At 42.3% G+C, this 27272-nt stretch overlaps 2 protein-coding genes across 7 annotated transcripts in view; both read left to right on the top strand.

Moving 5' to 3' along the window:
* Window positions 1-132: 132 nt before the first annotated feature.
* On the top strand, window positions 133-14784 carry LITAF (lipopolysaccharide induced TNF factor). 2 transcript variants are annotated; one of them, XM_055708334.1, is made up of 7 exons: window positions 133-269; window positions 4605-4673; window positions 4908-5017; window positions 9674-9810; window positions 12269-12451; window positions 12854-13010; window positions 13354-14784. In XM_055708334.1, exons 5-7 carry the CDS (start codon window positions 12274-12276, stop codon window positions 13460-13462), a joined length of 444 nt encoding a protein of 147 aa, XP_055564309.1. In that variant the 5' UTR covers window positions 133-269; window positions 4605-4673; window positions 4908-5017; window positions 9674-9810; window positions 12269-12273; the 3' UTR covers window positions 13463-14784. The 2 variants fall into 2 exon arrangements, with proteins under 2 accessions (XP_055564309.1, XP_055564310.1); XM_055708335.1 differs by lacking the exon at window positions 9674-9810.
* Window positions 14785-25852: 11068 nt separating this feature from the next.
* Window positions 25853-27272, top strand: part of LOC106631497 (uncharacterized) — a 98376-nt gene continuing 96956 nt past the window's right edge. For all 5 annotated transcript variants that reach the window (XR_003562270.2, XM_055706609.1, XM_027812863.2 and 2 more), the window contains exon 1: window positions 25853-25988. The gene's annotated coding sequence lies outside the window, so the exon portion shown is untranslated. The remainder of the gene's footprint in view (window positions 25989-27272) is intronic.

The raw sequence follows: 27272 nt of genomic DNA, 5'->3' as shown, positions 1-27272 counted from the left end.
TGAGGAGCAGCCGCTACTGCGGGCAGGGCTGCAAAGGGAGCGCCGGCCCGGGGCCCTCCTGCCGCCCCCCTGAGGCCCCGCCGGACGGTCCCTGCGGGGCAGCGGGGGCGTGCGGCTCCCGCCCCCCGGCGGCGCTCCGGCCAACGGGCCGCCCTCCCCGGTTTCGGGGGAAGGGGGCGGAGGACAGCTAGGGTGGGGACGGGCCGAGCGCTGCGGTTCGGAGGCCGCGCTCCGGCGGAGAGGAGGGCAGGAGGCGCCCGCTGCCAGCGGTAGGAGCGGCGGGGCAATGCGGGGCGCCCGGGCTGTGCCCCGGAGCCCGGCTGCTGCCGGCCGGGACGCGCTGCCGCGGCGGGCGGGGGGGGTGCTCCGCTGCCGGGGCCGCTGCCAGCCCTTCCGCGGCGGGGGGGTGCTCCGCTGCCAGCCCTCCCGCGGCGCCCCGGCGGGGCCGGACCCTGGTGCGGGGCCGGCCGTGTGCCGAGCGGCGCCCGTCCCGGCGGGGCGGCCCGGGAGGGGCTGCGGGAGAAGCGAGACGCGGCGGGCGGCGGGCTCGGGCGGAGTGGCCCCTGCCCCGAGCGGGCGGGGCGGCGGCTCGTTGGCGGAGGGCTCTGCCCGGGGGGCACCGGCCACGCACCGGGGTTGTTGGGGACTTGGTGCAAGTCCCGCATTAAACGTCGGTAACATCAGCTGCTGGGGAGAACACGCTGGGCAGCAGCATTTCTGTTTTCCTAGTGTAAAATCCGGTGCGACCCAAGTGGCATTGGTTGTTTTTACATAAAATAATAATAAGGATTATTTTTTTGGTAATTATTCTTGAGTTTCATTCCCTCGTGAACGCCTGAGAAATTTACACAACTTTAATGCTTCTTGACGGTAAACAGGGAAGTTAATGTCAGGCCCTCGGGTAACCGAGATGGTGGCTCAAGCAAGTGCTGTGTTGGGGCTTCCCCAGTGCTCTGATAAACCTGTATCTCCTGCCTGGTGGCTTAACAAAAAGATTAGCCTTTAGCCTGTGTTTCATTCCAGGTGCTGCCGGTCAGCAGCTGGCAAACTCTTCGGGCCAGGGAGCCCCTGCTGTGGGGTTGGAGAGCAACTGGGGATTTCTAGTGAAGAGGGCTGAGTAGAACTTGTTTAAGGGATTAAATCGCGTCAAATTTTATCAAGAGACAGAGTAGGGGAAGCACAACAACATATTTGCTTGGCCAGGCTGGCTTAGGAAAGCTGTATTTGTAAGCAGTTATTTTCTGTTTGTTTTGTTTCTGTTTTGTGGAGGGTTTTTTTTTTTGTGTGTTTTTTGTTTGTTTGGGGTTTGGTTTTTGTTGTTGTTTTGTCGTATACTAAGCAGAGATGGGTTATTACCTCTTTCTCTTGTCACTAGGCTAATCTTCAAGTAGTGCCCATGGTGGTGAGAGACACGTTTGTACTGCCTGTGTGAAGCAATAGTTCAAATATCTCTTGACATTTAAAGCAGAAGGGACGTTAGCAAAACTAAGTTGAAAAGCTGAAGTTGTGTTTACCTCCACAATACTCAGTATTTTGGAGAGGTTATTTGTAGTCCTGATGTCATCTTGTTCTTTATTAGGAATTTCTGTTTTGATAGATAACTTAAAGGGACTGATACTTGGTTATAGTTTTATAAGTCACTGGAGTACTTTGTAAATGTTATCTGTGCTTTGGATTTGAAACTTTAAGAAAAGGAAGGCACAGGAGAGGTGGTTGCCATGCCAGGGGTGCTGCCAAGCACTGTGAAGACCTGAGACCTGTTTGTATCTGGCTCCAGGAAGGGGGGAAAAAAAAGGTGAAAAAGCATAGCGTTTTAAAATTGAACTAGCTTTCCAAAACTAGTCAATGGTAAGAAATAAAAAATGCATCATCATTTAAAAATAAGTATTGAATATTACATATCAAGACTAGAAGTGTTCATGCTGGAAGTTATGATCGTGACAATTTTTAAATCTATGAAAGGGTGTTGATTTCTTGGAACTTGCTCTTCAGTAAAGCAGAGGTGAGGACATCTCAGTCACACAATGTCTGTGCAGCAGAAATAACTTGTGTCTCATGGTTTAACCCTAGCCAGCTGCTAAGCACCATACAGCCACTTGCTCACTGCCCACCCAGCAGGATGGGGGAGAAGAGAATTGAAAGGGTAAAAGGGAGAAAACTCGTGGAATGTGATAAGAACAGTTTAATAATTGAAATAAAGTAAAAATAATAACAATTGCAATGAAAAGGAAAATAATAGAAAAATAAACCCCGAGAAAGACAAGTGATGCTAATGAGAACAATTGCTCCCCACCAACCAGCCAATGCCCAGCCAGCCCCTGAGCAGTGAGCTCCCCACCAGCCTTCCCCCTAGGTCTGTTGCTGAGCATGGGATCCTACAGTATGGACTTTGATCTGTTCCCCTCAGCTGTCCCAGCTGGCTTCTCTCAACTTTTTATGCACCCCCAGCCAAAACCAGTGCACTGTGACTGGGGGCAGTTGGTCAGGATTCAGCTGTGTAGTTTAGTCACAAGGGGAAACTTTGCTTTTTCTAAAGAAAACAGGAGGTCAGTGGTTTTTAAAAATACAGCTGTGGAATATTTGATACCACAAATATCATCACTGAGTTTAGTCATCTGTGCTGTCTTGTTCCCTCTTCAGTCTGCCAAAGCTGCAGTGTATGAGAATGGTGTGAAACAGCAACAATGCCTGTCCTCAAGGAAATGATGGGTTACCACAAGTACTGTTGCTGTGTACACACTGTGCCTGTAGCCACCTCTGTCCTTCTGTACCAGCTCCTGTGTTTGCCCTAGCTACGTGGCTACTGTAATACCTGCAGTGGACTGAGTACACAATTGCTTTTCTAATAAACCTTTCCGCCTCTCTGCCTAGTCTACTGGGAAGACCATGGGACTACTGAAATGTACAAACATTAGTAGCATTTACTGATATATTGCCGTGCCTCCAGTGCAGCAGAGTAGTCCTGTGTAACCTGGAAGAGTGAACAAACTTGTGTTAAGTTCTTTATAGAAATGTTTATAGGCTTCACTGAAATCCTGGTGAAAGCTGTGTGGTGTAAGGGAGGCAGTCGGCAGTGTTGCAGAGACTTTTCTGCACTTTGTGAAAGCGAGGAGGCTTGTGTCATTGTCGGGAAGCGTCTGTGCTGGGTCTTAGTTATACTTTGCATGGATGGAGTGACTCCCACCCCAATCAGATCCTTAAGCCTGAAATTCTTTTTCTTTATGTGTTGTCTTTTGTACCTGCAAAGTTCTCTGTAGGCATCTTTCAGGTGTTGAAAGAACTTTTTGACTTGAGGGACATAGTCAGAAAAAGTGTAAAATTAGGAGATGCTACCTGAGGCTTATTTTAAAACTTTTAAGAATGACTGTGGAAACATGTACAGGAATTGGCTTGGTTGGATGAAAGCAGTCATGGATTACAAATGAACTTATGTTGTGTAGAAATAATACTGACTTTCTTTGAGGTTTGCAGTCTGGAGATGCGTCCACAGAGCCTTATCCTTGTAGTTGAAGGTTTAAGGGAGGTATTTTTGGATAGTGAGGGAAAGGAAGGCTGAATAAATAGCTTCTCAGAGCAGGAACCACAACAGCTTTAGATGACGACTTTTCTTCTTGGTATGTGGGCAAGTATGTAGGTGGTATATATGATAAGGAAGGTAAGTACTGGCTACTGACTCAGTGAAGGAATTGGCCCACATGGCTGCAGAGGCACTGAGGGTGACTGGCTGCATAACTGAGCTCTGTGCTTGCTCAGCTGGTGCGTGGTGGTAGTTGATTGTGCCTAGGTACAGCGTGGAAGGGAGAAGATGGGTGATCTTGGAGGGTAGCAGTGTGGACGTGGACAGATACAGACATGAGTGGTGAGGAGGCAACATGGACACTGTAAGACCAGCAGAGGTTTACCAGGCAGGAGGCAGTGGTTGAGAACTCTAGCTGAGAAATTGTGCTAGTAGAGGTATATGAGAAAAACTTTAGGATCTATAACTGCTTAAAGAATGATATAAAGGATGAACAAGAGAAGCTGGTTATGAGTTAAGCCTAAAACTTATTACAAAGTTTGGAACCATAATAGATGGGAGTTTCTGGAGCATCTCACAAAAAAGCAAAAAAATCAAGCTTGTCTTAAAATGGTGTGAAATTCCTGTGTTCTCAAATAGATATATTTACATTATGTCTTGTGAAGTAAGAAAGAAAAGTAATAGCATGTCAGGTCCATTAATATTTTGATATCAAGATACTGATCAAGAATCTGCATTCTGCTGGGCGTACAACAGTACTTGGGGCATGAGTATTTAACAGACATACAGTTCCTATTGTTGCTGCCAGTCTCTGTACTTGGGATGCGTTAGTGTGTCCGTGACCTGAACCAAGCTGGCAGCAATCAATACAGCCTGGCAATTAAGGCAGTTTTCTGGAGACTTGTCCTCCGTGAAGAAGTCATTAAAGCAAATTAATTTGTTTTGTTTACATCATGACTGCTATCTTTTGCATCAGTTTTGTCATAACTTAGTATTTAGTCTCTAGTGTATGGCTAAAACCAGAACTGGACCTTTGTAATCGTTTTCTAGTACAGTAATCTGACTTCTGTTTTCTGTGGTATTATAGAGTAATTTAGGTTGGACAAGGAATCTCTCGAGGTCATTTGGATCAGCCACCTGCTTAGGACCTACACAGGTGAGGTTGTTCAAGGCCCTTTGACTTCGTATTCTGTTACAGCTTTCTATTCCAAAGTGTGTTCGCTGCTTCTGTTCTTGTTGTGGAATTACTTACAGCCAGATGGGGAAATTCTGCATTATTAGCTGGCATGTTTACTGTACTTTTTGTTTGCTTCTAGCAAAACCTGTCCTATTATTGCTTCTGTTTCCTTCCAACTAATCTGTTCTTTGCCCTTGTGTGTGTTGCCTACAGATTCTGCTGGTAATCCCAGTGGGTGTTTTCCTGGATTTAAAAGAGCAGATACCACCATTGTCTATAGCCAGAAACTTTTTGCTGTGTGTTACAAACGTGCAACAATCCAAGTAAGTCAAACCTCTTTTTCTTTTTAATTTTTTTTTAATTTTCTTAGTGCTTGAGACTTCCCCCCCAGCCCCATTTCTCTCCCCGCCAAGTGCAGGCGGTGCTGTACTCTGTGCTTTGAGGCCTGCTTACGTAATGTCTTTCAAATTGAGATGCATAGCTTCTTGGAATAAGCTTGGGCAGTGGGGACATGGGAAGGATGTTACATCCAGGAGAAGGCAGTTGGGCTGGGAATAGAGCAGCAGAAGTTGAGAATCTGGCACGAGTTTCTGAGAGAAGCTTCAAGCTTTCAGGGTTGGATGGCAGTGGCAGGGAGACGGTGGCTTGGCACTCATGGTCATGGCAACCATGCGCATCTCCTGTTCTTTCAGTGGTGTCTGCTCCCTTGCTCAGCTCAAGCTCCTCATGCCATGCTGGTTTGCGTCCTTCCTCCAGCCCTGTTCCTCCTGCCACCTCCTTTGTTGTGCGCCCAACAAGTGATGTGCAGCACTGTGTCTTCATTCTGAGTGGAACCTCGTATGTCCCTGCTTGAGATCTACTGTCTTCTGCCCAAATGTTGATATTAAAAAATCAGAGACAAAGCTCTCCAATACCCGGTTTGGAGTGTTAGAAAGCAGGCATTCGTTATTTTCAGTGCTGGATGCACAGGGGATAGGTTCTGCCCAACGTACATACTGACTTTGTTCACAGTTTATCTTTATATAGGCAATCTATACATATTAATGACATTTCTGAGAAACTATTAGCATATTCATACAGTTCCAAGAACTACTTATCATATCTACACTCTTACTATGCATGTGTAGTCTAATGGGTCCTCTGGTGATCGTATGTGACATCTTCATCCTTTCTTCATCATCTTCCTCTTCTTCTTGTCCTTTTGATGACCTTTCCTTCTGGCCCTGTTTCAGCACTCTTGGCTCATGTCTTGTTTTGGGATTGGTTCTTATATACTTAGTAGCTAAACTATATAATACAGCCTTGTGCAGCTCAGCAATGTCATGGATACATTAGTTGCAGTAGTTACAGTTAAGCACACTGGTGAAATTCCTCTGTTATCAATGTGAATGACCAAATTTACACATCTTGGGTTTTTTCATCCAACATATATACCATTCAAAAAGTGTCCCCCCAGAAATGAAAACTGCTAAGAAATCTAAGAAAATAATCACTTCTTACACTCCTATAAAAAGTCAACTTGGATAGCCAGTTACAGGCTTACTTTATTTTCCTGTCCTTGCCTTGTCTTGCATACTATCTTTGCTAGTGTGTTGTACCTCTCAGTGAAATTCTCTAGAAAGCAATTTTACATAATGCGTTCAGATAAATTCACATTCAGCAACTTTCCTTATAGTGGAAGATAAAAATAAACTATTTACTACTTTTCTAAGTCATCCTAATAAATGTGTGTAATGGGAATGTCCCTCCTCTTGCTGAGAGCACATACGTATTGATTCTGAGTTTTGGAATGATGCTCTATGAAAATAAAAACAGATGGTCTGAGATGCTGGGTCTGGTTTCACAATCTGCTTACATTCCCTTGCACGAGCTGTTGCCATCTTCCCTTGTAACACTAGTGTTTATGCAGTTCTGTGGCTGATGAGAGTAAGGAACTGATGTTGCTGAAAACTCACTCCCTAGTACTAGCCAGCTGGAAGTGGCAAGTTGGATCTTTTGGTAGAAATAGTACTAGATTGATTTAGGACATTTGCTATTGCGCTATTCTAAGGATAGAAATTTCTTTTGATTAAAACCAGGAAAGCTGTAAATCTATACCAAACAATGAAAATGTTCTTAGTTCAAACTTTCATACAGACAGCTATGCTTATCTTTTATAAAAATTTCCTATGAGATATACACTCTGACTTAAACTAAAAATTGTGTTTTCTTATACTAAAGTTTGTTACAAAAGGACTTCAGACAAATACAGACATAATTATTTAGTTTCAGGGAAGCCTGTTTAAAAGCCAGTGGAGCGTTTCTGGTCTGTACCTGAGTGGCTAAGGAAGATGTCAGGTAAGAAAAATGGTTCTCTAAGGTAGCGAGTGTTATTTGCTCTTCTATTCTTAAAGAGTAGTACTTGCTGTTGTGGTAAAAGCAGATGCCAGGCTCAGGTTTGGCTGGACAGGGAGAGAGGGATGACTAAATTCCTCCATGTTCTCCAGCCTCCCAAGGGCAACACTTCTGCACGTAAGTTTCTTCCCAAGTGGAATGTTAAGTGTGAGGACTGCACAGACCTTCTTTTCCTCCCCTCCTGATGAGGAGCAAAGAGATTACCTACCCGCAGTTATCCTTGAGGTGCTGTTGCTGGTAACCTGCGTGCTGCTGTGGAATCCGTTTCTACTAGACTCTTGTGCAGGTCAGGGAAACCAGCTGAGGTTAAAAAAATTGTTGCCTAATGATTCATGTGTAATTGTTGGGTAAGGCATGAATGGCTCGACTTACCTTTCCGCTTTTGACTCATTTCCCCTCCTGTTTTTTTCCCCCATGTGTCCTTGGGCAAAAGGTATTTTTCTGCATTCTTAGAATACACATTTGCATCCTGTCCTCAGAAAAAGGCTGCTATTTCAAACTACATGGCATTAACATACCAATGTGGGCAATATCAAAAACTTTCATAAGATGGGGGATGCATCCAATGGTGAGAAAATGGTAATAAGTCTGTGTCCAGTTATGACTGTGGGGGGGACGATTTGTAGTTATGGTGATTATCATTAGGTGAAGACGCATGAAAAGCGTGTGAGCCAGACTGAGCCTGAGTCGCCTGCATCATGAATGGAGAATGAAGAGGTAGGGCAAGATGACTGCAGCCCTGCAGCTTTGTCAGTCTCTGTATTTGGGAGCATGACACAGATAATGGCGCCCTAATGTTCTTACAGTAAATCTGCCCCTTGGAGGAAGGGAATCTTGAATACATCTCCCTTCCTGGAACAGGCAATGGCACAAGTTAAGGTACAAATGTGTATTATCTGGCAGATGTAGCAGTCATAGGTTATCACAGGGCAACCTGTTGTTTTGGGCGTGTCCACTAAGACCTGCGTAGCTTCTGGACTGTGATAAACATAAGTTCTTTCTTACCTTTCCTGTAATATCTGTATGCATCTTGATGAAGAAGGTCAGAGTAAGAGTCTTCCTCACCTACACTTGGTTTTACAGTTTGGTATTTCAGTTAGCACTCTGGAGAAACCGTCCAACTTTTTACAAACCCATGTTGTAGGAGGGTGTACTTAGGAATGCTATGCAGCTATTAAAAAACCCCAACTATGTAGGTCATAGCCTATATTTTAATTAGTTACTTAAACATTATTGGACAGTTGTCTTGTCTGATGAGCTATAACCCCACTGAATCCTTCTGCAATGTGTAGCTGCCTGTGAGCATACTGCTAGTTTCAAGTCAGTTTCATCTTGGGTGATTTTGTCAGATACAAACCCTGAAGCCCATGGTAGATGGCTGTAAAAATCTTGGCATTATAATGAATGCTTGGGTAATAAGTTCTTCAGGTAAGTTACCTTAGAAGTTCTGATTCACTTAATTCACTTTTTCCAATAGCAAGATAAAAGGAAAGTTTAGCCTGGTGTGCTTTTTTTTTTTTCAGGTACAGCTTGCAAATTTTCTTGCGGTGTTGAAATGGCAGTTCAGGTTTTAAGTTGCTGCATGCAGTTAGGGTTTAAGGAATTAAAATGGGGGGAGTGTTTGAATTAGTTGAAATATAATTTTGCAAAATGCAAAAGCCTGCAAAAAATGCCACACACTGCTGAGTTTCACTAAGTATTCAAAAGTTTCAAAAAGCTTCCATTCCCAAAACTCACCTGGCTTTAGTGCAGTTGTAAAAGTGACAGCTGCGCTTGCAGAGAAGGGTATACATGCATCGTTCTGTCAGTGGAATTTGTTACTTGTCTTCCTGGTCTCTCCAGCTAACCTAAGTAATCAATCCAGTTTCATTTGAATAGCGTGGTTTGTGAATGCTGTGGCTTTTACCAGCCCTTTCCTTCCCTTCAGGACAGCTTTCTTCTGTACGTAGAGCAGTAGACCTCTGCAGAAAGGAAAGAACTGGAAAAGCGCTTTGTCCCATGCCGATGTGTTCCAACGTGTGCTTATGAAAGAAATTTGGGCTGAGAAAAGTGCTCACAGCTCTAAGTACTTGTGATTCTTTCTCTTGAGTGTATGAACAAAAAAGAAAAATCCACTCAGAGGAGGGAACTGGTGCTTTTGCTGCTTTATTAATTTTTCTCTGGAGTCTAGCAATTCATCTACGTAAAGGTAAAGACTGCAGCTGGGCACAGTGAGTCAATGCCCACTTTACTATTGTGCACCTGGAGTACAAGAATGAGGGGATGAGTAGCTGAAGCCATTGTCTTTGTCTTACCACATTTCAAAAGAATAGTGAGAGTCTGGGAAAAGAAGCCAGAAGTGCTTAGTTCTTTTCTGTGCTTAATGGTGTTTGGATCGGAAACTTCCAGATGTAAATGGAAACTTCTTGTTTATACATGTAAAAAGCCCAGTCTTGCATTTAGTGTGCTTGTTGTTTTTTCAATGTTTGCATATCCTGATTTGAGATAGCTTTAATGTTGCCTAATCATTTGCATATATGCTACCTGCAGATAACTTCTTGGTGTATTTGACTTCCCTGTTACCCGTCTTATCCTTTGTCTTGCAGTTGAGTACCTGTCACTGAACAGCCTTCCCTTTTGAATTATTTGGGAGCAGCATTTGAGAGTCTGCTTTAAGGATAAAACAGGTGGGTTCAGTTCCTGCTTCTGCCATCAGCTTGCTTTTGTGCCTGTTTATCTTTCAGTTAGTGAATTACTGTTGTTTCATAAGTAGCTGGGTACAGTTTGCTAAGGTGTTAGAAATTAAAGTCTTCCCTATTCTATATAGATGCTTAAGATTCTGTATCACTTTTTATATGATCTGTGGTTGGTTTGTAATATTATTCTTTTGTCCTCTTTGTAATTAGGCTGTTCCCAGACATGTCTGTGTCAATGGTATTTTATATAAGAATGTTATCTGTAAAACATTATGATTAAAGTTATAAGCTGCTCTGTACCTATTTGCAGAGAGCAAAGTGTGAGTGGAAATTATAGAAAGTCTGTTAGTGCTTTAAAAGATTGCATAGGGAAGTATAACACATAGTTTACTTACTAACCCAGGCTGTAAGTCTCGCCTAAGGTAAAATAAAATGCTGAAAATCCTTTCTAGAATGTCCCTCTTGCTGCTGTTTTCATTATTGTCTAATCCTTGAGTTAATGTTTTTTGCTGTATCAATTTACTGCAGTTACTATCTTATCTGAAGCTTGAGTAATTTTGGTACTCAGCAACTCTACGTAATCATGGTTGGTTTGGGGATTTTTTTGGTTGGTTGGTTTTGGGGGTGGGAGGATTTAGGCAGGGGAAGCTGGTTTTCATTTAGCTCTGGTCCCAGTCTTGCAATGAGCTCTATCTAGGAGCAGGGAGTTAATTTGCAAGCAGCTTGTTCAGGATTGGGCCTTACTTTCTTAAAAAGGTGTAGCATCTCACTTCTGAAACAGCGTACATAAAAATAGGTGTTTAAAATCAACGGTGTTGTATTTATTTTCAAAAGCAAGTGTTGAAATAATGGAAAATACAGTTGGAAGGAATGTGAAGAGGTTCTCAAATCCAGTTAACGCTGAATGATACATAATTTCTGACATAACATCATAACATCTGACAGACAATAACTGTTCCTAAAACTTTCAGGAGGGAAGGCTTCACAACTCTCTTGCCGATTTATCTACTGCTTAGATAGTATTATTAATAGGCATAGGGAAAAGCTTATTATTTAAAAGGCTTTTTTAGTTTTCCTTAAAATTTACTCTCAGAGAAGTTTAGTTCTTTTTCATTGCTACCTCTCTGTCTTCATTATTCTCTCTGGTCTTTTGAAACTAAGGAAACTCAATTTCTTTGGCTTTTTGTCAGAAGTCCTCTTTTCTAGCCTTTGTGATTGTTCCTGGTGCTTTGTTTTCTTTGGAATCTGTTCACCTATTTGTTTCTTAGATACTGTACTCCTGGGGGGCTTTCCCAGAGCAGCAACACATTTTCAGCTGCCATACAGGTACTGGTTTTGCTTACACATCCCTGCATGACGTTTGCTATTTTCATGGCACAGTCAGATTACATTCAGCTTCTGGCCTGGTAGGTCTGCTGGATCCTTCTCTGCAGTCTAGCTGCCAAAGTGATCGGTTCTTCTGAATGGGGAATGCGATATATTTATAGGCTGATAGGTGGGAAAAGGTACATATTAAAAAGTACAAAAAGCCAGATTTTTGGAGACCAAAGGAAGAAGGGAGTTTGTTAGGCAGTTCTTCCATAGCTCACTAATAGTAGGACTCTGTGTGTTAATTTAGAAGTCCAGGATGCTTTGGTCTCAGGGTGGCTGTTACACAAATGTCTTGAAATGGTCATGAGAAAAACCTTTTCCAGAATGTGCAGTGGAGAAGTTCCAGACTGTGCACAAAATAGCTACATTCTTTCCTGGGATTAATCTTGTTGATGCAAATGGTTGTTAAACTGGTGTTTGTAAATGTTACAATACACTGAAAACAGCAAACAAATTCTGGACTTCACCTGCACACTTCAATGGAACGGAATAAAATAATCTGGGAGAAGGTAGTTGTAGATGCATAGTTTTACAACAGTTGTCTCTTCTTTGGAATAATAAATTATCTGATAAAGTAATCATTCTAGCTTGAAAGGATTATTCAGGCCACTGTGTGGGAAACTCTTATGCATTAGGTTGTTCACTGTACAAGAGTTGTAGGTTGGTTCTCTGCTGACTGCTGTTCCCCCACTGTCTGCTGTGACCATGTGTTGATCTGAGTGTGAAAGAAGTGATGACTTCCATTTTCTCAGGAACTACATTCCCCAAGGGCAATTTAATAATTTAAGGATTAGACAGGTTTTATGCTGAGAATTTTTTATATATATACACTAATAAAGGTGCCTCATGTCCCTGTTTTAGTATTTTTAATTCATAAAAGAAGAATTGATGTGGGAAAAAGTGTAAAAACTGCCCTGCGAAAAGGAAGAGGGAAGAAAGCAACCACAACAATGATATCGAGACTAACATATAATACTATCAGAAACAAATAGCAGTCAATAAGTTTTATGCTGGGTAAAGGTGCATTTTAATGTAGTTATCTTTTTGTTTCTGTCTGAATAGAGCCCAATTAATTGTCACTTGCACTCAGTAAATAATGCCTTTCATTGTAATTTTCTCTTTATTATATTTTAGATACAATGTCTGCTCTGACTAGCAGCCCTGTCCCATCGGCACCACCTTCTTATGAGGAAACAACGGGAATCAATGTGAGCTATCCTCACCCCTATCCTGTCCCAGAACCTGGCCAGAAACCAGATGGAAAAGGAATGAACCCGCCCCCATACATGGGGCAGCCTGCACCAGTGAATAACCCCAGTAAGCCTCAAAAACTCTGCTGTACCTCATGTTAAGGTGTCAAGTGGCTGTGGCAATAGGTGCTGTGCAGAAGATGAAAGATCATGGTTCACAGGCATTCCCTGCCTTCCAAAAAATATTTTTGAGGGGAATAAGGTGACTCAATTCTTGTGAACCCTTCAGTGTGTATTAATATCAATAACATAATTTGGATTTCTGCAGTTTTTAATGCAGCCTTGTTCTTAAGACAGTGTGTTTCTGCATTAGGAAACGCCATGGTGATTTCTCATTGTCACTGTGTGTTTCATTGCTCTGAGCGTGAAATTTTTTGGAGTAATTGCTGGTTCTAGCTCAGAAGAAGTTGATCAGCTATCCTTTTTTCCTTATTTACCCATTGAATAAACAGCATTTTTCTCTGCTCAGTTACAGTTCAGACAGTGTATGTGCAGCAACCAGTAGTATTTTATGACCGCCCAGTTCAGATGTGCTGCCCCTCCTGTAATCAGATGATTGTGACACGTCTCTCATATGACTCAGGAGCTTTGACTTGGCTGTCATGTGGTGGCCTCTGCCTGCTGGGGTAGGTTGATTCCAATTTGCACTTTATTTTTCTCTTCTTACATGACCTTTTACAAGTCTAAGGAGTAATAAAGCTCTAGCTTTGTTGCCTTCTCATTCTGTCTGGGACCTGACCCTTCATGGTTTGAGTAGCCTACATCTGCATTCAAGTTCTATAGGACCTTGAAGCAGCTCTAGAACACTAAAGTGATGGACTCCATAGCCATATATGTTCTTTCTAAAGCTTCATGGTACCAGTTTTACTGAGGGCTTTTGCAGGAAATGTATTTTACCTTCTTGTGTATGTAATAAGTGGTATAACAGATTGTTTTGGTTTTGTTTTGTGGGGTTTTTTTCCCTTTCAGGTGTATAGGTGGCTGCTGCTTAATCCCCTTCTGCATTGATGCCCTAAAGGATGTGGATCACACCTGTCCGAACTGCAACGCTCTTGTTGGTTCTTACAAACGTCTATAGGCGATGTTTAAACGTTGATAATTGATTGATGAAGTTGGTCAGCACCTCTGCAAGCCCTTTCTGAAGCTTCATGGAGACTTCTGGTTGTTTCTGTGCATCCTGTCACTGGAAATCAATCAAAAGTAATGTTTATTGCTAGATTATTTGAACAAGAATTTGCTTGAGGGGGTTCTGACTTAGGTCTGTAAAAAGTATATGTAATCTTTATGGGCAGCTCAGTCCGGCACCAGTTGATAGCAACCAAATATTTTCCTTCTCTGCTTTATGCAAAACACATGCAAAACAGGTTGGTGATGTTCTTCAGTTAATCTTGTTTCAGGCATGTTGCAAGCTGGTGTACTTGCTTGTAGTCTCAGCACAGACCAAGAGGAGAGCATCTATGGAGACCTATATATGTCTCGTGCTTGGTGTTGATGCTTTGGCAACAGCACTGTTTACAAACTGGCGGGGAGTTGGTTGCCTCTGAGACAGGTTCCCCTCTTTGATAAAAGAAGTGATTTGTTGGCATCTTTTCATGAGCACTACAATTCACTTTAAAACTTTTTTAGTTGAAAGAGAACCAAACCTAAAAGCTTCTTTGTTCTTGGAGGCTGCTTTACAAAGTGGATGACTCAGGTTATTGTGCATCAATGGTGATTCAATCTAGTGCCTGAAATTTCCTTGCCAATTTTAAGTCTAGTCATATCTCTGCTTTGCAGTGAAGATGTTAATACAGGAATTTTTAACAGATACTTGTTCAGTGGTTTTTGTTTGGTTGGGTTTTTTACTGCTGATTGTAAGCCTGTGAAGTATTCTCTTCTCTCCACCTCAGTGAAGATGCCCATACAGCCTTGGTTATAGCATTGGAAAACCTTCTTGTAAATTTGCATAAGTCAGTTGATAGATCATAAACAAACCTCAGCCTGAACCTAAAGCTTGAATTTCTACGTTCAAAACACAGAAGCAGGACCTGAGCTTTTAATTGTTGATCTGTTTGTTAATTACAGTTTCTTCATTAAGAAGGTAACGCGTTAAGGAGTTTCTCTGATGATTATTTAGGCTTGTACTCTGTTTTTTCTAAATGAAAGAGAGGTTCTGTTTTCAGAAACTTAAGCTGGATATGCTTATTTAAGAAGATGATTGCAAAATATTAGGGAATGAAGTGCTGAAGGCTGAAATATTTTACCATGTCATAAGCAGCAGGCTTGGTCCAAATAACATCTTGATGCATTTGAATGATGCCTGTCTAGAAAAGGCAGACAGGTGTTTAAACAAGGCTATGATGCTAACACCGTATTAAACTCTGTAAAAGTAAAAAGCTGAAATAAATGCGAAGTACTGCATTTACTGTTCTTGCCAAATGTGCCTTCTGTAAATATTTGGTATGTTAACTTTTCAAAAGTCTTTCAACACTTCACATTTGAAATTCGGGAGTTTTGTGGATCACAAATGCAACGTCTAGGCCTTGTGTTAATTAGTTTTTGTAAACTGCTGCTGTCAGTGGGTCAGTCTGCAAGTGGTTTAAGAGCCTCCTGTGCACTGGGAAAATGCTTCTGATTGTGTGTCGCCCTGTACCATAAGAATTCACATCAGTAGCTCCTAACTGGCAAGAGAATGATGGAGATAAAAAACCTGGTAGTTTTATAGCTTTTGACTTTGATGATGCGGTACTAGCTTGTGTTTTTTGTCTGCTGCTGCCCCACCATAATGCTTTCCATGTTCTTTAAGGGTCTGGGTGAAGCTCCGTTGAATTTTCTGTTCTAATGACACAGGCCAAATGTGTTAGTGTAATAAAGCAGTATTTACACACACACACACACACCGGGTTTCACGGAAAACGTACCGCTTGTCAGTTTATCATCAGAGCAAGACAGGAAGAAACATTGAAGCACACAGTGTTTCCAAATTTGATGTTTGCTTGCATGGTGGGGGAGCATTTTTAGTTCTATTAGTACCCATGTTAGTCTGTTCTGGATTATCCTACCATATATTCATTTGGTGAGTAAGTCTTCAAATTGTTATTCCCTTAGCTCCCCTTTTCTCTACAAAGTGATGGTTGGAAAATCTGAGGTGATGACAGCAGAACACTGACCAAAAAACAATTATGTGGGGGTTTCTTGGTTGGTTAAATGGGCACAGTCCATTGTATCTCTTTAAATTCCTCATGTGGATTGAGAATAGGACAGTGTTGGCAACTATTCCCTCTAACTAAGCGTTCTGCAAAGCTTTCTGGTGCCCCTTCTGTACTTAAATTTCCTTTAAATACAATGCCTATGTTTGTTCTACCTACAGAATGCGCCAAAGTAACTTGCTTGGTTAAACTTATTTTAGATAGACAAATGCAGGATATAACTTTCTTTGTGTGAAAGTGCTTTGTGTTTGATTACATTGAAGTTGCTGTTTGTTTTAAAAACTGACTGTATTTAAAACAGAAACTTTCTTTTGTATGTAGTGCTTGTAATCTGAACATTGTAACATTTTGAATGTTTCCAAACTCATCAATGGCTGAAATGTTAAAATGTTAAGTCAAGAAATGCAATTACAGGGTGACATTTTTCAGAGTCTCACTTGGGGCAAGTCTCTCATAAATGGCATTCTCTGGCCTGCAAACTGTTTACACACAGAGACACATTGGAAAATGTGTTGTTTTCCTGCAGCTCAGGGCCTTTAAATATTTTTTCATTTAAAACTCTTTGGGTAAAACTTTCACTTGCAGTACAACTAAATGAACACATAGATATGGCTACATGTTTACAGACCAGTAACCAGTAGGGAGAAAACAGATATCATTATGTTCAGGTGGAAAGAGTCCTTATTAATCATGTGAGAATACCCTGCTATTTTTAATGTCCAAAGCATTTTTTTCTTTTCTTTCTTCTTTTTCTGAGATGCAGAAAATACGGGAATGCAAGCTTAATACAAGTTTGTTTTAATATATTGACATTTCTTATTTTTATTAAGCAACTTTCTGGTTAATTTGTTAATAACCAGGTTTATACGGTAAACATAGTTTTTCCTCTGTTGTTAGAACAGAAATAGTATGGTGACTTCATGTGCCCATGCTATTTCCACAGGTGAGGAAGGGGGCATAGGCCATCTGAAATCCTCCTTGCGTGACAAATTTGGGTGAAGCCCCCACCTTCATTAGCTTTCCAGGATGACATTGCTTTCTGTTACACTTTGACAGTGTTATTTCCATTAGACTTCTATTTTTAGTTGACAGAACTTGCACGGTGTTCAAACTGGGTTAATTCTGATAAGGCTTTGAGCCAGGAGGAAGTGAAATTTGTTTTGTCATGCAAAGAGGATCGAAAATAAAAACTGTTTAAACAAGTAAAAAGCAGCTGATAACCTTGCAAGAGGGAGCTGTTAAGCAAGAGCGGAGTGGTTTCAAAAAGCTACTATTTATTGCCGTGTTTGTGAAAGCACTTCTGGCAGTCTAACCACAAGTTCTTTTTTGAAGAAATGGGTTGTGATTTGTGTACTTAATCTCAGTTAATTATTCTTCATAACTGAGCAGCAAAAGGTGAGTAATGGAGTATAAAAACCTAAGAAATGCAATTTCTGTGATGAAGGTGCGAAGTGTTTGTAGTAAAGTCAATTGTGTTTTACAGCAAAATAACTTTTGTGTTCCTGTTTTCTTTGCAAGATCCTGCAATGTGATACAAATTCATCATCTTTAGGATGACTTTTAGTGAACATTTGTGAGGTAAAAACCCTCATGTATGATGTGCTGGCCACAAATCCAGTGTAGAAGTAAATTCTCCGGTGAGCACCTTACTGTTTTTTTTATACCAGGACACCAAAAGGTGTGTGGTGAAACCTGCTGATTTCAGAAGTGCTTCTTGTTACCAGCTATAATTGCGAGTACTTTTTGTGTTGTTTAAGAACCTGAAAGTGTCGTGTCTGTTGGAGCAGGTGGCAGTGTGGTTTGCAGATGCTGAAGCAGTCACAGTCAGGTCTGGAATAAGACAAGCGCACGCCAGGTCCCTTCGGCAGCCCGCCCGTGGCCGGCGGCTTCGCTTCGTGCAACGTCTTGGTCTTTGCACCCCGGGAACCCGAACCCCAGCAGCCGGGGGAGGCCGCGCCGGTGCAGGGGGGCGGCCCGGCTCCGCAGGGGCCACCGCCGGCTCCCCGAGCCGCTGGCGGCGCCCGCAGGCGGCGTGGCAGAGGCTACCCCGGGCTTGCGCCGCAGAGGGTGCTCCGGTTCCTGGCCAAGTAGCGCCGAGGGAGGTGTCACTCCGGGGTTCCGTACACACGGGGCTGTGCGCCCATCAGATGGGGACGCGCCCATCAGATGGGGACGCGCCCAGGCGCAGCACCCCCCGGCGGGCGGGCGGGCCCCTGGTTCCGCGAAGCCGCCGTCGCCCGTTTGGCGCTTGCAGGCGGCCGGCTCCGCTGCCGCGCGGGGGCGGTGGGGCCGCGTGCTGCTGCCGCCGCGGCCCGGTCCTCCCGCCGCTACCGTGCGGCCGGGGTCTGTGCGCCAGGGCGGCGGCAGGCGCCGGCTGGGGGGCGCGCTTGGGGCAGGGCCGCGGGGCAGCGGGTGGCCGCCGGCTGCGCGGGAGGGCCGCTGGCCCCCTCACCGCCTGGTCTCCTCTCCTCGCGGTAAACGGCCTGGGACGTGCACGTGTCTCACGGGGCTCCTCGGTCTGGGGGCTGCTTTTCCCAGGGCAGTAACGTGTGCGGGACCCCTCCGGCCCCGGGAAGGGCGCCGCGCCATCCCGTGAGGGCTCCCCCGCCGCCCCCGCCGCCTCAGGAGGACAACGGGCGCGCAGGTGTTGGTGCAGTTGGGTGCGGTGGGTTTCTTTCAGGCCTCTTACAGGGTCCAAAACTAATAAAATCTGTCAAGAAACCGAGTACTTGTGAGAACAGTTAGGCGGGAGCGGGGGGGGCCCTGGCCCCCTGGCCGGGCCGGTCTGTGTGGGAGCTGTGGTGGCCCCGGCCGCCATCACGGGGGGGAGGGGCGCGCAGGTGTTGGTGCTCAGAGGGGCAAGCTTGGAGCCAGGGCCGGGGGCGCTGCCCCCCTGCCTTTGGCTGTCAGGGTTAAACGGGAGTTTTATAATAATCTAAAAAAACTTTAGGGGCCTTTACAGAACAGGCTTTACCAGTTTGTTAAAGCTCTGGTTTTCTTGGCGGTACTAGCATGGAGTTTTCAGGTGTCATTTAACACACCTGTTGTGTGCTAGGCAGTAGTTTTGATTAAATGCATTTTGCGAACTTGAGTATAATACACATTAAAATGGATTCATGCTTTTTGCAGACTTACTGCTGGTGTCAATCCTATGTGTCATTGAAGTAGTGTGTTTGCAGCACACATGCCTGATTTTCTTCAATACATTAAGATTATCTAGGACAGCACCGTTTCTCGTGGAAATTTCATCATGGAAATTTCTCTTTGGAGGTTCTTCGCCTGCTTTGAGGGGTTTGGGGGAGGTAAGAAAAAGATGCTTGAAGGACGTTGATCTTGGTTTTTAGCCTTGGACTGCGTCCTGCACTTACCAACCCACTTAAATGAGCCAAGTACACAGGATGCTAATGTTGTTGCTATGTTTTATCTTAAAGATTTGACTTCAGCATGCCTTTAAGTGCCTGCAGCAAATCAGACATTTAATTCGTAACGTAGAAGTTTCAGTACAAAGGGCCCAAAATCTTAGATACTGAAATACTGAAAGAAAACTATTTGAAATATTTTTGACAAAAAAGACCTGGAGATTAGTTTGAGAATTTCTTTGTTCTTTGGTGTAAGCAGTTGTCAAGATTCAAGCAAGCTCAGGTTTATAAATTTTTTGAATGTGCTCATACGCTAACAGTAAGATGTTTTTCTTCCTTCTTGTAAGTATAGTTTATTCCCTAAAAAATGGGAAGCTGCAAAGATAGAACTTGGAATTAAAATGTAAATTTGATTATTTTAGAAAGTGTGATTTACAGATATAGCTGGAAAAGCAGAGCAAGATGATTTGAACAAAATGGAAAATTAGGTACTCTGTTCTCTTTCTCCAAGGCAAAGCCCAAATGCTTGAGCTTCTGTCTTCCAGGAGGTCTTTCCTGTACCTGAAGGTGAGCCTGACTAGTGAGGTTCTTAATATATTGACATGTAACCAATTCTGTAATTAATGTTTTTATGTAAAAATTCACCATATCTGTCATTTCCCATGAATCTTCTGTCATTATTCGGTCTGTGGCTCACAGTGTTACTGCTGGCTGATGATCCTCAGTTTGGTATCAGAAAGGGAGAGACTCAGCTACATTCTGGTCGTGCTGATGTCTGAATCTGGACCTGTCCAGTTCTCAGACGCTGGGATCACTGGTGACTTCAGATGGAAACTTCTGCATAGGTGCTGCGCTGTTCTTACAGTCATTTGAATTTCTCTTAACTCTGCTCGAGTGTGTGTCGTATGTCTGCATTTATTTGCTCCTTTACATTTAACAAGATTGCTTGTGCTTAAAATTAAGTGGATATATATAACTGCATTAATGTAATATATTTGCAAATAGTAACTGTTGCTCCCACTTGAATCTTTTGAGAAAGTCTGCTAATCCTTAAAGAGAACCCTTCGCTGACTGAAATTGTGATTGAAATGCTGATGTCTGTAGGTCTTAAAGCTGTAAAACTTGTTTTTTACTAAACACTGTGGCACCTTATAAAAAAGCTCACCTTATAAAAAAGCCCAGTTTTCGTAGTGTGATGCCTGTTGTGTAACCTCTTAGAAAGAAGCTGTCTTGCCTCCTCTAAGACATACATGCAGTGTTGTTGCAATAGTTCTGAGGCATCCCAGAATCTAGTGTTCTGCAGTCTTGTGAACAGGTTTGACATTTTTGGCCCATTCCGTCAGACCCTGCAATGTTTCAGGGACTTTGGGCACAGACTATCTCTCAGCATAGTTCATACAACCTTTCCTGGCCATCCTCTTCCTTAAAGTCCCATCCTTCTGGGAAAGGAGTTGCCTGTGACCTGCATGAGTTATTCTGGGTGAAAATTAAAAATTTAACTGAAAGAGAAAATTTGGTTGGTTGTTTTCTTTGTTGTTGGTTTTTGTTTTTTTTTTTTTAAATAAGAAACTGACCCACAGGTGCTCTAATGAAACTAGCTATTTGGAGATGAAAAGGTTTCTGAAAGAGCTTCTGGTGTTTGCATAGGGGATGAAATGACTAATGAAATGGGCTTGTTCCGAGAAAGCATTTAGATTTGAGCATATGCTTAATTTTTGGGGTGTGCTTATGCTTAAAATTAAGCACCTATTTATGTACTCTGCTGACTCTGGGCATTGGTGCCATACCTGAGGTTAACATAAACTAAGTGGAAAACTCACTATAAAGTGTCAAATTCATTATTTTGATTAATGAGCTGCAAATGCTCAGCACAGAAACACTACTTGTAACTTGTTGGTGTTGGGCCATGTGGTTCTTACAAGAATCAAGGCAGAAATTCCCTCTTAATTCCAATTTTGATATTCCCAGTGAATTCAGTATAAGTTTTGTGCTTTTAAGTTATTTTGCAACAGCTGTGTGAAATATGTTAAAATATCTTACTGTATAAACAGTTAAAAGTCAGACTATGGTGGAGAATGGGCAGTAGTAATGACTGAAGAAAGGAATTGTCACAATATAGCAATTTTCCAGTAAATTCACCATGTTTTTATATTCATGCCCAGCTATTAACTTACCTGCTTCTATCCATACTGCTGATAGTAGACCAAGAGCTGAATGACTGCACTATAGTATATGGAGCATGTACTATATGCCTGGATGAGCTGTAATCTTAAAATGAAAAATAAGAACAAATACAAGACTGAATAACTCAGTAGAATTAAAATGGTAAAGCCCGCAAGCTGCAAGATTTCCACAGTGAAACCTCTGAATCAGTTTCAAAATTAGAATACTCTGAAAAATATTCTAATATTTTTCTAATAATAATTTTCTAATAATGAAGAAGGCTTTCTCAGTTACCACTATAGGTTGATCGTAGGAAATCAAAGCCACTGTATGGAATCTGTAAGATTTGTTTTTCAAATTCAGTATCAGACCTGAGCTGTCCCCAAGTCTGGCATTTGGTAGATCTGGGATTTTGATAGAGGGGGCCCAGCTTTCATCATGGAATATTTTATTAACTCTTTAGACTTGACTTGCTCTCTCTCATCTTCTTTGCTCATTGATACATGCAAAGCACATGCGAGAAGTTGCTTTCCATTTAAGTGAAATTCATAAGCATTTTGAACTGAGCAAATGTTACCTGATGGAGAAAGTAAGTTCAGGCAAGAGGCTGTGAAATGCAAGCTTAGTGGGGGAGAGTAACTGGTGACTGGGGTTGTTACCCATGATTTCTATTTGTGAATCTGTTTTGAAGTAAATGGTAGCTCAGGATAAACCAGGGAGGCTTACAGCAGGAGAAAATAATTTTTTGCTTGTCTACAGCAGCTTTCTTCAGAAGGTCTTGGCGTGCAAGTGTAACAGAGTTTTGACAGTGCTTCCGTGGCGTAGGTGATCATCAGTCCTGTATGTGTGAAGAGTAAACATGGCCATAGGCTGCCAGAGAAGGCGTGTGATGAGAACCCCAGTTCTAGAGGAATGAGTCAGTAGAACAGGAGGTAGATGGTGTATCTCCCTCACGCAGGAGCGGAGGGTTCAGTGGACCCTGGAAGACCCATGTCTGATGTGCTGTAAAACTGATTGTTGTCAGAAGGACTGTAGTTTACTGGTTTTGTGTGTTACTAACGCACAATTTCACCCATCTTAGGTTTGGGACTTTGGCTGAAGGGATGGGCTACCTCCCATGAACTTGCTTGCTCTGAGTGGATACACCTTGGTTTTAGCCCCAAAGCTTTTGCTTTCATCTGGTGTAATTTTTGATTGATTAATCGTCAAGGAATGATTGGTAAGGTGATTTATTTAAGTTATAAGTTATTTATTTAAAACGTACTACACAGGATTGTTCTGAGTATTTGTGATGTTGTGATGCTCTATGCTTGATTTCTTTTCCTTGCAGTTTTGTAGAATTTCTAACAGGTTAACTTCTGTCTCTTTCTTGCAAAAAGGCTGACGTGGTTAGAGAGTGGATAAACGTTTGTGTGTGTCTCTCTCCCCCTTACTACACATGCACACCCTCCCCTCTGCAGGCTGCCCTGCCAGAGCCCCTCCTCTGGCTGGAAAAGGGGAGTTGAAATAGTGAGCTCCGGCTTTGTGAAGGGAATGTGCTTTCACTGCCTGGCTCAGAGGTGGCTTTGAGAGGAGAACTGATGTGGTTTTGTCAACTTCTGGGCTGAGGAGGTGACTTTGATGGCCATGGGGCTGTGTGCCATCGTATTATTCTGTGCTGTTGTGGCAGGAGCCTCAGGCAGTAAGTAGAAGAAATTTTTTCCTCTGCTAAGGTTGATCTCTCTCAATGCAAAATACTTTCCTAAGGGTGATCTCACTAGGAAAACTGCTGAGATCCTGTAAATTATGTTACAACTTATAAGTTTGCAGTAGTTCTTGTAGCAATTTTGTTTTGGCTTTCAGTGTAGTGTAGCAGTTCATTTTATGGAGCTCTCTGGGCAGTGCTGCAGGTGGGAGGGCACCCTACCTGTAAGCAGTGCAGTTAAATACTGCATCTTCCTTCAGCATTACCAGGGAAAGCAACAGAAACAGTGAGATTGTGCCAGGCAGTTCCTTATCTCACCTGAAAATAGCATGTTGGTATCATGTCCTAAAATTGTGCTCACTTTGCTATTTGGTGGATGAAGGATTCTGAAAAGTGTGAACAAGGTCATGATACATCAGTGATGTGGTCCTTTGTTACTCTTGTCAACTGAAAAGAGATAAGTGCATGCTGTTTCTAAAACCAAAATAAATTATGGAAGAAAATTTAGAACTAAAAAAAGAGCAAAGCAAAGAGCAGAAACTCTTAATTTAGGCATCTTAACAGGGTTAACAAAGAGCCTGGCTGTCCAGGGTGCTCAGCCTACGCCGCTGTTTGTCTGTCATAAGCATGTTTAAAAATTCTGAGCACAGCATTCAAGTATCCACACTGGAGCTGAGAAAACTCTTAAATCTGGTCCTGGAGAGATGTGCTCAACATCTTAAAAATCTGATGCTGCATAACAGAGATGAATTTTCCAAATTTGCCTTAACATATTTGTTTTAAGGTTCTTGAATAAGCTGCACTGGTTCTTTCATTAAAAGCCATTAATCTAACGCTACCTTGTCCCACTGTTTAAAAGAAAAGGGTGAGCTAGATACCCCTTTTCTTGCCTGATCCACTAGATACTTAGGGATAATTTTTTCACCCCAAGGAAACAGAAGCATATTTCTTTCTCTCCACATGCAGTGTGTTTGGAATGTTGAAGTTGGTGCGTATGTTTTATGTATACATAGGTATATTTATAAAAATTAATAGTTGAATGGTAATTCTTATATGTTACATGACCTGGCGTCTCTATGCTAGCAAGTTTTTAAGTTTTGCAGATACCTAGTTTTGCAGTAGATCAAGTTGGCTTGAAAATAACATGTTATTCATACTTTTTAAAGGTAATATCTGAAGTTCCATACAGAGAATTAGTTCTGCAGAATAAAAAGCAGTATTTCTTTGGAGGAAATTATAAATGTGGGGGTAACACCTTTTAAAGAAAAATGTAATTCTACTCTCCAGAATCTTAAAATTTAACTTGAGAATAAAAATGTATATAAGCTTGAGTGGGTGCTGAAGAAACAAATACTTTCTCGGTTGTTTTTTTTTTTCCAAAACTGGTGAATTCCCTTCTTTCCTCTTGCCAATAATTTTGACATTTCAAAAAAAGGGATTAAGAGAAGGGAAAATACAGTTCCAATAAGTGATATAGATGTAGAATTTTAACTGTTATAGTTTGACAAGAGCATTTCCTTCTGGCATATAGCATATGTAAAACATCCAAAAGCACACAACCGGAATAAAGAGCCTCTTTTAACTTCTGTCTCCAGTGGGAGACAAAGCTGAGGAACACAGGGATGTTAGTTACCCCTTAACAGGGAGGATCATTAACATATAGTGTAGCATTAGAGCTTGAGGGCCGTTATACTTACTATCGAACTGCCTGTGGGAGTTTTAAGACAGATTTATCACTAATGGCAAGTTAGGGCTGAATGCTTTTAATACTAATTGAATCATGTGATATGTGATTTATTAATAAAGTAGCATTTTCTTTCACTATGGTACATACAAGTGTCATGTATTGAAGCGCAGCAGATCTGCGTATTTGATTTTGGCTGTTCCTGGTGTATCACTGGAGTGCATATGGGCAGCTGGGATCTGGCTGATTTTGCCATGTACACATTCCTATCAGTCTCTAGGACTTGAGGTAACTTGCTGAGTTGAGTGCCATGGAGTGTTAGCAGTGCAGGATCGGGTCCTGGAACGTGCATCTCAGATGTGTCCATCATGGGGCTCTTCTCTCTCAAAACTCCTGTAATTCAGCTCAAGTTTATCACAGAGGTTCTCAAGAGATTGGGACCCATAGGCCAGTCTTCAACATAGTACCTGTGTATTTGCCAGAGATGAAAGCAATCTGCAACGATTTTGTTTTGTTTGCTGAAGCATATTTTGTATCGGTCTAGCCCTTGGAGTGCCCAGTCATCATGCTTGTGGAGACAGTCACAGTGGTGCAGAGGAATTAGATACCCTAAAATTTTCACTGTTGTTTAACTTCTCTGTGAAAACAGAATTTTTCTTCCAGTTTTGCCAGGCCAAATAAGCTAAATTCAAGCTAAATTCAGCATCAGAGCATTAGAATGAGAGTCTTACTAGCTTACTGTGCAGTGGTGTGTGCACAGAGCAAAAAGAAGGAATAGAGGCTGTACATAGCAGCCCCAGCTGCTTCCCCTGGTCATGTCAATGCAAACTGTAGCAATTCCATCTATGTGGTGTGTGTTCTGCATCCCCTTGAATTTGCTACCCTCCCAAAGTCTGAATGAAACTCATGTTGGAGAACAGGCTTTCCAGTGTTAAAAGATGTCTTAACCAACTCTTGAGCTGACATGTTTGAAGTGTTTCTTACTGTGCTGGTGCTGGAGGAGTTTTTCTTGGGCAGTAAAGCTCGTTCTTGTTCTGCTTTAAATGATACTTAAGGTTTCTTGAATGCCATGTGCAATAAAAATCTTAGCTAAGTAGAAAATTTCCCTAACTGCAATAAAGTTAAAAGCCTATGGATATGAAGAAGTATGATGTATAAAATGTGTATTTCTTTCCTGGATTAAGAACATGTTTTTTTAATTTGCTTGGTAATCTGTGATATTGTTGCCTTTCCATACCTACATCAGTAAATACACTAAGGCATGTAATCCCTTCATGTATGTGCTTTTGTGGTGTAGATGTGTGGAAAGGGGCAAGAGCAAGTATACCTGGTAGCAAAACTCTTATGGATTTATTTTTTTTTTTGAGGGCCATGCTTTGGTTTCAGTTATTTGATTGCAATTGAAAAGCAGCAAGTCTGACCTGAGCTGCACAGAAATTTTCAGTGCTTTTCTGTCATCTTACCTGTCATTGCAGGATCCCTGGAGAGTTTAAGTTATGAAGCTTCCTGTTTTGCAGAGTGCATAGGTAAGTAAAACAAGACTGTATTCAGACCTTGTATGTGATAAGGAAGGAGAGATTTGAAAACTTCATTGCCTGCAGCAGGGGTGTTGTGATCTTAGAAGTATGGTACTTATGTCTGAGTGATCAGCATTCATGGAAGTAGCAAAGTTCCACTAAGCCTTCCCTGGGCCCAGATCTGCCTTAAGTTCACATGCTGTGAACTCAGAAAGCCCATAGATTTTATAGTTAAGCGAACTACTAAACCAGTGCAGGACAAAACCCAGCCACGTATGAATGTCTTTTTTTCTAGTACCCAGTGTTAGCTCCTTTCAAACAGGCATGAAGAAAGACTTCTCCTGCAGTAAGCAGGCATAAAACTTATGTCCTGTAAAGGAGCAGACAGGAAGGCAGGATGTTGAACTGAGCTGGAAAGGTTTGGTTGAATGGTTTGAGGTAGAGTTTGTAACTTACCTTTCTGTTTACATTGCCAGCAGGTACTTGAATGTGCAGAAGTGCTTTTCAGCGTAACAGCAAAAGGAGCACTTCGATGTTCTGCTCCCCTTGCAAGGAGATCTTGCCCTAGTCTCTTAGCTGCCTACTCAGTGTGGATCAGAGACCCTTCATTTGTTCAACATTACTTCATCTCTGTGTGGCTTTGTCATTGAAAGTGCTGGAGTGTTGCAGTGCTGCTGTGAGGCAAAGAAAAAGGAGCTGTGTATTATGGGAGCCACAGTGGTCATTTTTTCTAGGTGGTGTCTTCTTCATCTGAGGGAAGGGAGGGTATTTTTTTGGATTTTCCCTCAGCTGCACTTCCGTGGTCCCAGTTAAGGTTGTACCATGATGTCTTATCTTTCAGGGACACTGTATTTGTAACAATCTCATACATGACAGCCACCCAAAGGTGTGGCATTGAAGGTATTATGACTCTGATCTCTCATCCTTTCAGGGTTAATTCTTATTACCTGGTCTAGAAGAGAATCTCCTCTGGTTAGAGGATCATGTAGCACACGTGAAGGTGTCTGACATTATATTACTAGCAGACAGTGCTACCTATGGACACTTGCCAGGTGATTACAATGTCATTATACAAATTCAGATAATCTGTGTCTCCCTATGCTTTCTTTTCCTCAGCCTGGATCTTTTTGGGCAGGCTTTCAGAACTGATTTTTTTTTTTTACTTAAAAACCACATCTTCATATGTGTAGCTCACAGCAGGGGCATGAAGAGCACTGAATGCATCAGCAGATCTTTTTCATCTTGCTGTTACAAAGGTCCTGCTTTGCTGCTCTCTGAAAGGTGTCAAAAGAG

Source organism: Falco cherrug, chromosome 4, assembly GCF_023634085.1.
Source record: "Falco cherrug isolate bFalChe1 chromosome 4, bFalChe1.pri, whole genome shotgun sequence".
In the NCBI taxonomy this organism is placed as follows: Eukaryota; Metazoa; Chordata; class Aves; order Falconiformes; family Falconidae; genus Falco; species Falco cherrug.
This window is presented reverse-complemented; position numbering and strand designations above follow the sequence as displayed.